This window comes from Hibiscus syriacus, unplaced genomic scaffold (genome assembly GCF_006381635.1).
Source record: "Hibiscus syriacus cultivar Baekdansim isolate YM2019G1 unplaced genomic scaffold, ASM638163v2 tig00111105_pilon, whole genome shotgun sequence".
Classification (NCBI taxonomy): Eukaryota; Viridiplantae; Streptophyta; class Magnoliopsida; order Malvales; family Malvaceae; genus Hibiscus; species Hibiscus syriacus.
Window position 1 is genome coordinate 2,639,450 of NW_024062987.1, and position 13,985 is coordinate 2,653,434.

The 13,985-nt window shown below is 33.1% G+C and overlaps 1 protein-coding gene and 1 pseudogene across 5 annotated transcripts; one reads left to right on the plus strand and one right to left on the minus strand.

Annotated features, from left to right (window-relative positions):
- The first annotated feature begins 3,803 nt into the window (after positions 1–3,803).
- Positions 3,804–11,157, plus strand: LOC120153732 (PRA1 family protein A1-like). Of its 5 annotated transcripts, none has more exons than XM_039165636.1 (8): positions 3,804–4,091; positions 4,283–4,323; positions 4,396–4,474; positions 4,637–4,723; positions 4,816–4,904; positions 5,040–5,111; positions 5,196–5,317; positions 11,146–11,157. In XM_039165636.1, the coding sequence occupies exons 1-7, from the start codon at positions 3,934–3,936 to the stop codon at positions 5,297–5,299; spliced, it is 630 nt and encodes a 209-aa protein (XP_039021567.1). In that variant the 5' UTR covers positions 3,804–3,933; the 3' UTR covers positions 5,300–5,317; positions 11,146–11,157. The 5 variants fall into 5 exon arrangements, with proteins under 5 accessions (XP_039021567.1, XP_039021564.1, XP_039021565.1 ...); XM_039165633.1 differs by lacking the exon at positions 11,146–11,157 and adding an exon at positions 6,304–6,532 and having other exon boundaries at positions 5,196–5,318; XM_039165634.1 differs by lacking the exon at positions 11,146–11,157 and adding an exon at positions 6,322–6,532.
- On the minus strand, positions 7,052–8,449 carry LOC120153731 (annotated as a pseudogene).
- Positions 11,158–13,985: the final 2,828 nt, after the last annotated feature.

Consider the following 13,985-nt stretch of genomic DNA (forward strand, 5'->3'; position numbering starts at 1 on the left):
TCAAATTAATCCCCACACTCACTACTCAACTAGAGACGTACCCGGCTAGACTCTCCTGACATCAACCTTAAATTATACATAAGCAACAAACATAAAACAAACACGTCCATTAAGAAACATAATAAAATAAATCAATGATTATCTGAATTAAGTGTTAGCATAGATTTTAAAGTACATAAACACCATAATAAAAGACATAATTAAAGCCTATAAACATAAATGACAAATACATAATATTTTTATTCTTTAGCACACATAAATGACAAACCCTAAAATTATACCTACATTTATAATGGTCCAAGATTTAATGAGTATTTAGTGGGCGGACGGATGTGAGGGGGCGGATGCAGGACATGTAAAGTCTCAAACCCATCACTCGCCCACTACCCACGACGGGTACCACTTTCAAAATCTACACACACTCACTATCTACTAAAGTTGTACCTATCCCCACCCCAATTGAAACGGGTAAAGTGCGGAATCTATGAAATTATACCCGTTTACCATCCCAGATAATATTAAAGCGACTTTTTCTTCTGCCTTTATAAATTATACAATATTTTTCGTTATTTGGTAATCGATATATTTAGTCTTGATGGTCTTATATTGACTTAATATTTTATATTTATTTTAATTGAAAATAATTTGATTTAATATATGATTTGATCTTAACTTAATTAAATTGAATTTAAATAAAATAATTTGAATTCAATCTGATTTGAGCATTTCAGCTGTTATCTCTAAACATATTGTTGATAAAAGCTTTTTTACTATAAAAATGAGGTAAACAACGTTCAGTTAAAGATCATTGTTCCAAGTGAGAATCCGTGCAGTGAGTTTGCAATAACTGGAGGTGGAGATTGGTAGACACGAGTATCAAATGGTCAAATTCCATGTGACTTTAACTAAATCATATGTTATCTTGTTTCTTTATCGACTGAGCATAACTGGGGGACAACCTCAATTCTCGTTAAAGTAGTTCTACGATGTGTGAAATCATTGAGAAATATTTTCTGTAATTGATACCCGAATCGAAAGATAAAGAACGTCCTTACTATTAGTTCCCATAATAACAATTCCTATAGAAAAATACATATAACCAAACTCTCAAAGACACTTTCATAACTTTATATCAAGAATCCAACAACATCTAATTATTTTAATAAAATCGTATAATTAATCTATTATCAAAGTCTTATCAGTATACCATAAAAATTTCAATTTTACCGATAATATTTTGATTTAAAAATATCAAATTAAATTAGTAACAAATTCAATTTATATGTATATAATTAGTGAAGTCTTAAATATTCAAAAACATACTTTGTCAGACTTGAAAAACAAAAATCCAATGAAGAATTTTTTTTGGAAAGATGTGGGATATTACATTCCAATTGCAAAAAGAAAAATTACATGTCTAATACAATCAGATTATTAGCTGACCCATTTTTTCCATATATAATGGGATAAGGGAAGGTATGATAGTAAGCTGCCCACATTTAATAAGTTACTTCTTAATTAAAGTAAAGTGTAATTGATAGGGTTTCCTCTACCGCTCTATTTAGGTTTCCTCTGCTGCTCTCTTTTTCCTTCTTAGGTTTTGCGGGCGGCAATTTCTATAGATTAAATTAATTTTTTATATAATTTTATTTAGTCATTGATGACATCAATTTTGATCATTAACAGTTGATTTTCACTGTTTTGTGATAGTTTTTATCTTTTTTTTTACTAATCGTTTAGTCGTTCTTTTTTATTTCATCTTTTTTTAATGTTAGATTTGAAGACGCAACAATTGATCATGATGACGCTTATTTATAATTATATTGGTATTTCCTGCTCTAGAGCCTCAAATTGAATTTGAATACGTGATTTTACGTTCATGAATAGTTTCTCACGATGCTTGACTATGATTTATAGTTTTCGATGGTCTTTCAATAGTTTAATCTACTTTTGTGATTTGTTTACCGATGCACTCAAATTTATTGGTATATATTTATTGTTGGAAACTACTGGTTAAGTTTTTAACATTTTCGTATATGATTTTTGTATGATCTAAAGTGGTTAATTTATTATTCTAATGTTATAGAAAAATGTTCAAACTATGTATTTAATTTACAATGTTAATTGTGAACTCTTATTGTGATTTTAGATATTTTCTCATTTTTATAACATTAACATTTTCTATTAAAAAAATAAAGTGTAATTGATCATAATTATACATGGGTTATATTTAAGTTTATAATTACAATTATGGTCTCATTAAATTGATTATAATTAAAGTGTAACTAATTATGATTATACATTAATTATATTTTATTTTAGGCTTAATATAAAAATAAATGTCTAAACTGTATCTTTTTTCATTTAGGTGTCTAAATTATTTTCAGGACAATCTATGTAAATATCTTTACAAAATTTACTATTTAAGTGCGTCAACCATAATTCTTGTTAAAAAATCATATTAGGTGACACGTATCGTACTCTGATAATTTTTAAAAAAATTTAAAAAAACTTTGAAAATAAAAAATTATATTTTAAAAAATCCCCCCCCCCCCCGCCCTTCATCTACCCCTCCCCCTCTCCGGTCAAGTTCCTCGGGAAATCCTAGAGGTATCGACGTTAAATGTTCTTGATCTGTCGGGAAACTCAATGGAGCTCAGGAGAAAGGGATGGCCGGTGGCAAAGGAGTGGTCGACAGCGAAATCTAACAACTGATGGGTGAGTTTCGACGACGATAATCGATCAATAAAATGATGCGGTGAAATGCATTAAAACTTCCATCGCTAAATCTCGCCTTGTGCAAAGATGAAAAATGGGTATAACTTTGTGCAAAATTGAAATCAAGATTTAGGATTTAACTTCGTCTACTATGTTTGAATGTTTTATTTTCTTTGATTTATGAGTAAGTGATCCCAAATCTTCCCTAGATAGCTTCATGCCTTCATCTGCTATGAGTTATCTGAGCACCCCAATGGAATAATTTTAAAGAAATGATGTGCGAATATGTGAGAGTTTTTTTGGGATGCATTATGTGAGAGTATTTGATGTATATAATCTACGATGATGGTAGTAGTTGGCGACTGACGATAGTGATGGTGGCGACAACTATGGATGGTAAGGGATGGAAAGGAAGGAGGATTGGAGGAGGGAACAGGCAGAGGGAATTTTCTAAAAATATTTTTTTAAATATAATAATTATATTTAGTTTTTCTTTTAAAATAAAATTTTTAAAATTATCATAATACGACACATGTTATTTAACAGAGTTTTTTAAAAACCATTACGACTTATACACCTAAAGTAATGACACGTTAGTAATATTAGGTATTTTGATTAATAAGAAAAAAATTTAGACACTTTAGAAAAAAAAATGATATAGTTTAGACATCTATTTTTATATTAAATCTTTATCTTATTTCAGTTAATAATTTAATGTCCAATTCATTCTTAGTTTATAGATAAAAATTGATTTTAGAATATATGGATAATCATATATTATTTTATAATTTTTAATAATTAAAGACTCAATAAAACATCTTATAATTAAAAAATGATTATATAAACTAATTATCTTAGTGGTTAAAAAATTATTATTGTTCTTAGATGTCATGAGTTCAAACACCAATAACTTTAACATATATAATTAAACGTTCATTGTCAAATATATTAATTTATAATCATCTTAACTTAATAAAAATTATTTTTATAGATTTTAATAAAAAAATATTTAAGGAAATAATACCATTTTTGCAGTTTATTCCGGAAACAAAATCTCTTGCCACAAAAACTCGATAGGCTCCCACCAAAAACAACCCACGCGATCAATCTCGATTTAGTTTCCCTCGGTTTCACTTGTTCGTAAAATTCCTTTTCCGCTCTATTTTTTTTAGAAATTTCTTGCTTTACAAAGAGGAGCGAACATTATCTAATTCAATGGATTGGGGAAACGTTACAGCGGAGGATCTGATCGACGCGCTTCGTGAAGTTGACTGGTCATCACCGCCGCGACCTCTGTCCGAATTCTTCTCCCGATTCACCGTCCCTCGATCATCGGTCAAATGGGAAAGCCGCTTTAAATGCAATCTCTACTAGTAATTTCTCTTTTTAAAATTTGAATCAGTTTGAATATTTGATCGGTGCTGTTTGGTCTCCGAGAAAACGGATGAAATTGTTCCATACACAAGAAAATTCTTTAATTTGTTATCTGGAACGTGTTTTTCGAATCCTAGGTCCAATACTTCGTTCTTTTAGTTTCTTACTTGATTTTATGTTTTTTTTGCAGTTATCGAACCAATTATTTCATTCTGATTGTTCTCGTTGTTGGTAAGTACACAGGCTTGATGTTTTTTTACTAGATGTATTTTCTTTTTCCTTCTATTTTCTTTGATTTTGCAGGTTTGGGATTCTTGAGGAGGCCGGTTTCCATTTTAGCTGCAATTTTAACAGCATTAAGCTTCGCTTTTCTGAATGATAGGTAATTTATGTTACAAGTATCGGAATTTCAAATAACTGTGTTTGTTATTTTGAATGTCACATTAGAAATGGATGGATGAGCTCTAATGCTCTAGTATTGAAGGTTGCTATGGTTATATTTATTTTTCACATTAATAGTTGCTAATAATTGTTTGCCATTTAGTTTCGCTGGTACTTTTAGTGAGAAGGTGATTAGAACTGTGAGGCAATTCTCTCCACATTTAGCAGCTAAGATGAGGCCTCCCCTTACGTAAGTTTTAGTTTCTTCTGTCAATGTCTGCCAGAGTATATATTCTTGATTTTGGTTATTAAGTATACTATAAACTGTTCCATTATTGCCAGGCCTGTTATTCGTGGACGTCCATCAACTAAAAGAATAGTTCACATATGTGGTCGGCCTCGTTGGGTTTTTGTTGCCATATTCTCTTCTGGTATCAATAAGTTTAACAAATGTTCCATTCTTATTAAAGTAGAATTAATCAATTTGCTCTTTCTAAAAAAAAAGAATTAATCAATTTGCAGCTGAATATAGTATTAGACATCTTATTTTAACATTGTTGTTACAGTAAGTTTCATCCTTTGGTATGTATCCTGTGGTCTCTTGACTGTGATATGGACACTTGCTGTAGCACTTCTTGGTAAGTCACCTCGTGTCTTTTTTTTTTTCTTCTCATTTCCACCCTTAAGCTTGGTATTGTTAAACCTAAATCTCTCTCTTTCAGCCGTTCTCCTTCATGCAAGTTTTAGAACACCGAACCTGAAGGCTCGTCTTAACACTTTCCGTGAGGAGTTTCGTGCAGTTTGGCGCAATTACAGTGAGCTATGAGCTCACAGTCTATATCATGTGAGTATGCATCCGATTTTTATGTTGACTTAGTTTATATTTGATATTTATTAAGATTTTCATTTGATTAAGAGTTTAGTGTTGTTACTCTTGTTTTACTTCTATACTTTTCAGCTGTTAATTTGTTCATGTTCACCTCTTTTTATTGATTAGGGAATATTGTGTATTTTCACATCACATGTTACTCATATATTCCATGATTGTGGACTTTTTAGTTCATTATCATGATATGAACATGGTGCATTTGCATCTCCTTCAAATTCTCTTATTTATTCATGTTCTCTTGTCCAGACATGCTTGATGTTACGACACCTCTGAATAATGTCACTAGTTGCTGAAGCTCTTTAACTATCATTTAGTGCTTGCTTTCCATCCAAGTAACTCTGTGATTGAAATGGAACCTAGTATTCTATTTCTTGGGTTAAATACAAGTTGATAAATGGTGACTTGATTAATAGAAAAGGGGTACTAAAATGATTTGTCTTTAGCTATTGTTGATGTCTTTGGGCACATCCTCGGCGAAAATATGGCTCTAGCAACCCCCATTCCTGTCCCAAGGTAGCAAAAGGAGAACAAAACATTGAGTTGAATAGAGATACGCCAATGAGTCCCCTTTAGCTGTTCTTGAATGCTTTGGTTGTCACTGCCACTGGGGTTCTACATGATGATAGTACTTGGCAACTTCCTGCATGTGGTAGAACAATTTTATGGACTAGAATTCAAATACATCACTCTGGTTTACACCATGGTCTAGTCAAAATACTTGGTCTCCATGCGAAATGATCGTCTGACCAGACCCTTCCAAGTTTAACCTACCTCTTGAACCACTGACGTAGTAAAACTTGGGAGAGCTACTTGTCCCAAAATTTGTTACAATTATCATTTCTAAACTCTGATGTATTTCTTCTCTTATGACTTCAAGCTTCAACAGCCCTTCTCCAATTGATTTGTGTTAGTACAAGTTCTTCGAGTTCCATTTTATGATCCCGATTGTCGATGTTCAGTTTCAGGCTGCTGTTGAAGATTCTGCGAAATAATTTCTTTAGCTGGGTTAAGATGAAGAAGGCTTCCAATCTTTTCATACAACAGACAAGTTGTAAATTGCCAGGACCTCTTGTCTCTGTAAATCTGTTTTTATTCCTTTTCGAAGAGATGTGGAGGAATTTTATCGATGGCCTCCTTCGAGGAACAATAAAAAAAACACCGTTCAGATTCTTTGGAAGCAGTTTCTCCAATATGCTTAGTACTCTTGGATGTGCAATGTAGCTGCTGATATTTTTTAAAGCTGAGAATAGTAGTATTAATTACTTTCAATGGCTTAATTTAACAGTTTTTTTACTTTTAATGAAATTATAAAAAATAAAATAGTACTATAAAGTGGAGGTCTAAAAATGAATACGAAAGTAAAATTATGGGATTACCTCCCTTGTTGATTAGACGGTTATGAATTAAAGAGAATCTTAATTAACTAACTTGATCCGCCTGGGACAAGGCCAGGGGATAGACACTTGATCCATGAACAGCTTAAGGGGTGGCACAAAACCTCTGACGATTACGTAAATGCGCATGGACGTGCAAGGGCAACTTTTATGTACATTTTTATACACCAATGAACGAGTATCTTGAAAGTTCCATTCAGTGCATGACGATAACAAGTTTTTTTTTTTAAAAAAAAAGGTTTTAATCCAAGCAAGGAAAGGTTCTGGACAAAGTTCATGTCCTTACAGGCAATGCTTACTTAAAATTGAAATGACTAAATACATCAAAGCTGAAATTTTGAAATGGCCAACAGCCACCTGCTGTGTACCCTCCATCCGCTGAAATAACTTGTCCGGTAATGTAAGAAGCAGCCGGTAGGCAAAGGAACGCCACTAAGGACGATATCTCTTCAGGTTCCGCCATTCTCGGCATTGCTGTTCCGGCAATGAGCCTGCAGAGTTGCTCGTGATAATGTGCGTTTGTATTCAGATTCTGAAATATTAAAACAAAATCGGCATCAAAAAGATGTCTGTCTACAATTCTCGATTAAGATATAGATTAGAAGGTGAATTTACCCGCTCTTTCGATCGTGGTTTTGACACCCCATGGTGAAACAGTGTTGGCCCGAATGTTATCCTTTGACCACTCGCATGCCAAGTTCTTTGTTATTTGGTTGATAGCTCCTGGAATCACAAAACCATGGTTAATCTGCAAGATTCTTCCTAACGTCTACCTAGATTATTCGATTAGACTGGCCGGGTTGGTTTCAAGTCGGATTAGATTCGAACTCGACTTATACAAGTTGAATTTCGTGGTCACGTGTAGACTACATCCACTATGGAAAGTACAAACCTTTAGATGCAGCCTAGGCAGATAAACCAGGTAGGGCCAATGAACCAGCTACAGAGGAGATAAATACAATGCTTCCATATCCAGATGCTTTTAGGAAACAATATGCAAGTCGAGGTTTGTACTCATCACTGTTGTGTAGTCTTCCAGACTATGTTCCTCGAAGGAATTGAGCTTTGTAATTCCTGCATTATTCACCTGAGGAGAAGCTAAGTGCTTTCAGTTTGAATACAAAAACCTGAAATGATTCGAACCCAAAATTATCTAAAAACTCTAAAATCGAATCGACTCAACCCTTTGATCGGATCTAAAAGAACAAGTTCTTAGAACTAAAACCACTTACAAGGATGTTGAGTTTTCCATGGAAAACAGAGGAGACAGTCTGCATAAGCTTCTCTCTGATATCTCTAGATGAGAGATCACAGACAGAACCAGTCACTTTAAACCCTTTGGTCTGCCATTCCTGCAACCTCTCATTAAGCTCAGTCTGGTTCCTGGAACACGTATGGACTACTGCCCCAAGTGCTGCCAGCTCTTCCACCACAACAAATCTGACATTATACAATCAAAAGATTAAATTCATTGTTCAATCACCGACCGCATAATTTTAACTCATATATTTCTTAGTACCAGAATGAACTGAGGCTTCATATTATGCTTATGAAAAAATAAAAACGAAGAAGAAGAAGAAGAAGATGGAGGCCGAACCCTATGCCTCTTGTTCCACCAGTCACAAGAGCTGTCAACTGTCATGCCCTGAAGAGACCATCTCTGACTCTTACAACCTGCTACTGCTCCAGCCATCTCAGCGCTGCAACTTTATTTTCTTCTTTCTTCAGTTTTCTGAACGAATAGAAACACTAATTAGAGAAGAACTTTAAAATCTTAACATAAAACGTGGATTAATAGTTTATTGTATTAAATTATTCATCGCCTACTGTCAACAGAAAAAGACAGCAGAAAGGTCGAAAAACATTGAGCTGCATGCTTTTTTTTTTAAATATATATATATATATATATATATATATATATATATATATATATATAGGTTCAGAACTTTGCTCCTGGAAATCTATCTCAACACTTGATTCCAGAAACTTAATGGGGTGAATTGATTATTAAATTTTTTTTAACTTCTTGATGAATCAGTATATCAAACAGTTTTTTCTTTTTAACAAAGTATATTGAACAGTTTGGACAGTTACTAAATTGGTTCAAGAATAATTGACAATGACCCAAAATAAGGTCAAATTCTTTTACTAGTCCCTATACTACGTATGAATTATAGATTTAATCCACGCACTCTAATTGGATCAATTTTAATCCCTATTTTTTGAATTTTGATTTTAAATTCTAATCCAAACAATACTAAGACAGTTGAACTAAATTGCAGAGCTTTAAAAATGATTAAATTGAAAAACGAAAACTAAATTTATAATTTACATATAATATAGGGACTTCATGGATGAATTTGACAAGAAAATCACAAAATCCCATTTACCAATACCATGATTTGATTCTTTTGTTACGAATCATTGGTCGGAAGGATTCCAAAGACATAACATTTTTTATTCTTGGGGTAGAAAATTTTCTGAAATTGTACAGGACGACAACACTGAAGATCTAATCATCACATTTCAGAAAGGCAAAGGCCTCTTTGACCTTCTTAATTGGATGAAAATTTTAAATTATAATTATGAACATTTGTTTTTTTTTTAATTTAAATCATCAAAGTTACAATTTTAGATTTTCATTCTTAAATTTATGGATCTAGTATAATAATTAAGTTATAATCAGATACTATGACATTACACCTAGTGGGGTGAGATCAGTGCATTTTGATTTGGTAAGGTTTTTTGTTTTGGATTTTTATAACAATTTTGATAAAATAATTTTATTTTATGATTTTTTAAATATTATTTTATAAAATTTTAAGTATTTGTCATAAATACTTTCTTTAAAAACTTTTTTAAAAACAAGTTTTCAAATAAATAATTAATATATTTTATAAAATATTTTTATACTATAAAATCAATAATAAATTAAATAAAAATAGAATTTGATTTATTTTAGATAATTACATTTTTTTAAATTATGAACTATAAATCATTTTAATACTTCAGTTCGTATCAAATATCTCTTTATTTTATTAATTTCTTATTCGATCCAAATAGCCAGCTAACTTCAAGGTGGAGTTTAAAATTAATTAATTATAAAATATTTGCATATCTAAATTATTACTAATATAGCTGAAAAAATATTACTTGAAACCCCATTTAACAATCTTATATGATAACATGCTGTTATAAAAAAATGAGACGAAATCAAACTTGAAAAAATAAATTAATTTTTTTTTTAAAATAAGTAAAAATATATAGAAAAATACTTTTTTATTTGATTGACCGATAGATCAAAAAATAATTGAAGTCCATTGTTACACAATTGATCAACGTACAAAAAACACAACTGTCGGGATCAAGAATTATCCCTTGTCTTTATTTATTTCCGAAAACTAGAGAATGAGAAAAAAATAATATTTAAAAAATTTATGTTTTTAAATTCTAAGATGGGTTAACTTGTAAGATTAGATAATTCTTAAAGGAGAATTCACTATTTTAATAGTGTTATTCATTAATATTCAAATTCTAAAAAATGATATCTTTAATTTGAAAATATTCAAAAAGATATTAATATCTTTTTAATATTCAAATTTTAAAAGATAATAATATCTTTTACTTTGAGATATTTAAGATGATATAATTATTCTATTAATATTTAAATATAAAAATAAAAAAAAATCTTTTAATTTATAATATTTCATCAATAAATTCATCTTATTTTTTCAAATATGTAACTGGTATCAAGTCTTACTCAATTGCTTTTATATTTCATTTGTTTTACATTGATTACAACAAATAATATTCCATGGTTAGCTATTTAAACACAAATATATACCCCGCCGGCCGAAGAAGTCTCTTTCACATATTTAATATCAGGCTTAATGCAAAAATAAGTGATTAAACTATATATAAAATATGTTTTAATGTTTAAAGAATTTTTTTGTTAGAAATATAGGTGTCCAACGTTTTCTCGAGTATATTTTTAGGCGCCTAAAGTTTATTTTTTTAAATAATAAAAATATTATTTTTAATTTTAAAAAGAAAAAAAATTAATTTATTTATAAAAAACAAACTTTTTAATGAAATTATAAAACATCTAAAAAAAAACTCTCATTTCAACCCCATTACCAACCTTCACCGCCACCACCGTCATCACCGAACGGTCACCGAACGGTCACCTACTCGTCACCAGCCACTCATTGATCAATTGTCATTCTTATTGTCACCCAAAATCCTTAAATCTAAAATCTTCAATATCCAAATCCCTTTTCCAATTTCAATTTCTTAACCCAAACGGTCATCAGTCATCTCCAGCAATCGTCATCATCGTCAAACGACTGGGTTTTGATTGGAATAGCATGGTGGTTCGAATGGTGGTAGCGGTGTGGCTTATGGGTGTCGAAATCAACTAAAATCGATGAAGAACGACGACAATAATTTAAAATCTAACGATCCTTTAAACGATTATCCATGACAAATAATAACATATTACGACGAAATGCCAATAGGTATTTGATCGGGAATCGACACTGATGATGAGGACAATGGCGGTGACAGTCAGCACTGGCCGGCCGCACGACTTTTGGAAGGAAGAAAGGGAAAGGAGGAGAGCATGGGGTGGGGTTGATGCTATGTTAGTTTTTTTTACAAAAAAATATTTTTTATTTTTAAAATAAATTCTTAAAATTATCAAAACGTGACATGTGTCACTTGATAAAGATATTTAACGGATGTTAACATCAGTGTACTTAAAAGTATAACATTTGAAACATTAGGTACATATTTTTAGCAAAAAAATTTTTATGTACTAAAATGTTTTTCGAAACATAATTTGAATACTTATTTTTGTATTAAGCTTTGATATTAAAGTGCTCTTTAATTGTCATTTTCCCTATTAATTTAAGTATTAACATTTCTATATAGGGTAAGAATAGACTAAATAATTAAATTCCCGTACTCTAAATATTATTGAATAATTTGAAATAAACATAAGTGGGTTGGATTGAATTTTTGACTTGATGGTGTTGGTAATGCTCAATCCCACATAGTGTTGGAAACACTATTGGGAATGGTATTTAAGGCTTGACATTCCACTTCCTTGTTGAGTGATAGAGAACAAGGGGGGCTCTCGCGCACCGCTGCCGCCGTCCGTCCGTCTCGTCTCGGCTCGGCACGGCACGGCTCGGCTCGGCTCGGCTCGGCTCGTGGTCGTGGTCGTGGTCGAGGTCGAGGTCGAGGTCGTGGTCGTGGTAATACGTGTCTTCGACACGTCCGCGCGGATACTATCTTTTTAGAGAAAATTCTTGAGGAATTTCTCTTTGAAAGAAACAAATGGAAAATGTGAAAGATATCAACTGATATTTATAGGCTGCTGAGGACTGTTTGAATTTCAAATAATAACAGCTGAATTATTTTTTATCAGAAATTAAACAGTTTATTCCTAAATTAAATCAGAAACGTTAAGATGTACCTGGACTGATTTACAGCTTTGTACAGAGGAGACAAGCTGTTAATATCAGGAGTTACAGGAGTTATTTGATTTAATTCCAGGGGTTACATGATATAATTTCGGGAGTTATAACAGCTGAATAATGATACAATGAACCTGGACTATTTCTGAGTCAGGTTCATCTAGTCGTTTCAGCTGTTACAAATAAGAGGTTTAATCCTGAAATTTTATGGACGACTTTAACCCTATTTCTAGCCTATAAATAGAGAGCTATATTCAGCTTCTCAACTCACTCCAAAACATTCACAATTCACTTACCAAAGTGTTTTCTAAAGTTCTCTCTGTGAGTTCTCTCTGAGTGCTTTCCGATCAGAAGTGCAATACCACCAGCAGTCCACTCCGGTTTCGGGTGTACGGAATTCGGAGCGACCGTGTTAACCTCGGGGGACGGTCCGCCTACTGCAGCGATTACACACATCGAGGCGAATTCGTTTCTAAGGTAGTGGTTCTTACCACGACACGGTTTACGAATCTGTTCTTCTTAATTACTGTTTATATTTTCAGTCAGTGCTAACGGTGTAGTTTTGCAGTTCATATATCCAACAATTTAGAAACGAATTCCCATAAACTGCAATCATGTCGACACCTTTGAGCAAACTCATTCCCGATCTTTCCAAGCTCGATGCACTTGATGGAAAGAACTATAGAAGGTGGTCCCAAAGAATTCTTATATTCTTCGAGCAACTTGATCTTGATTACGTGTTGCTCAAGCCACCACCTACCATGCCGCCAACCCCAGCTGTTGGTAATGATGCTGATGCGGTCCTCAATGATGATGCCTTAGCAACTGCCGCCGCCGCTCTCGCTACTTACGAGAAATTCGAGAAGGATAACAAGACGGTACGAGGACATCTGCTCAGCCACATGTCAAATAAACTATTTGATATGTTCCTTAGAGAAAAGAGTGCCAAGGCAATATGGGACACTCTCGACAAGAAGTATGGTGCGGATGATGCGGGGATCAAGAAGTACGTTGTCGGCGAATGGCTCAAATTCCAGATGACAGACGACAAGCCAATAATGGATCAAGTCCATGACTATGAGAACTTAGTCGCTGACATCATCGCTGAAGGGATGCAAATGTGTGAGGTGCTGCAAGCCAATGTACTCATTGAGAAACTGCCCAAGTCCTGGTCCGATTACCGTAACTCTCTTAAGCATAAGAAGAGAGACATTTCGCTTGAAGAACTTGTGGGCCATATGAAGATTGAAGCCAACCGTTTAAAAGATAAGCTTAAAATTCTAAGCTTACTAATTCTATGAGTAATTTATCTTTTAGAGCTAACTTGGTTGAGTCCAAATTTAAGAAGATCATGAAACGTGGGAATCAAGACAAAAAGACGAAACCACAGAAGGCTACCAACTTCAAGAAGTCAGGAAAGGCCAAACCGGAAGGAAAGACGTTCAAGTGTTATGTCTGCTGTTTACCTGGCCACAAGGCTTACCAATGCCAACACCGCTCAGACCGCCAGAATGACAACAAGCCACAGATGCACGTTGTAGAAGAAGATGATGAGATCATTGCTGCGGTGGTCTCAGAAGTTAATCTGGTGGAGAACAGTTCAGAATGGGTAGTTGACACTGGCGCTTCGAAGCATTTCTGCGCAAGGAAGGAGTTTTTCACTGAGTTCGAGGATGGAAACACTGGTGAACGTGTGTACATGGGGAACTCTAGCAGCTCTGAAGTGCTAGGAAAAGGCAAGGTTTTACT

Bases quoted from the DNA above. Each gene is read 5' to 3' on its own strand.
- LOC120153732 (XM_039165636.1), top strand. From the start codon at position 3,934: ATGGATTGGGGAAACGTTACAGCGGAGGATCTGATCGACGCGCTTCGT. The intron at 4,092-4,282 runs GTAATTTCTCTT...TTTTTTTTGCAG, and splicing joins TTTAAATGCAATCTCTACTA to TTATCGAACCAATTATTTCA. The intron at 4,324-4,395 runs GTAAGTACACAG...TTGATTTTGCAG, and splicing joins TCTGATTGTTCTCGTTGTTG to GTTTGGGATTCTTGAGGAGG.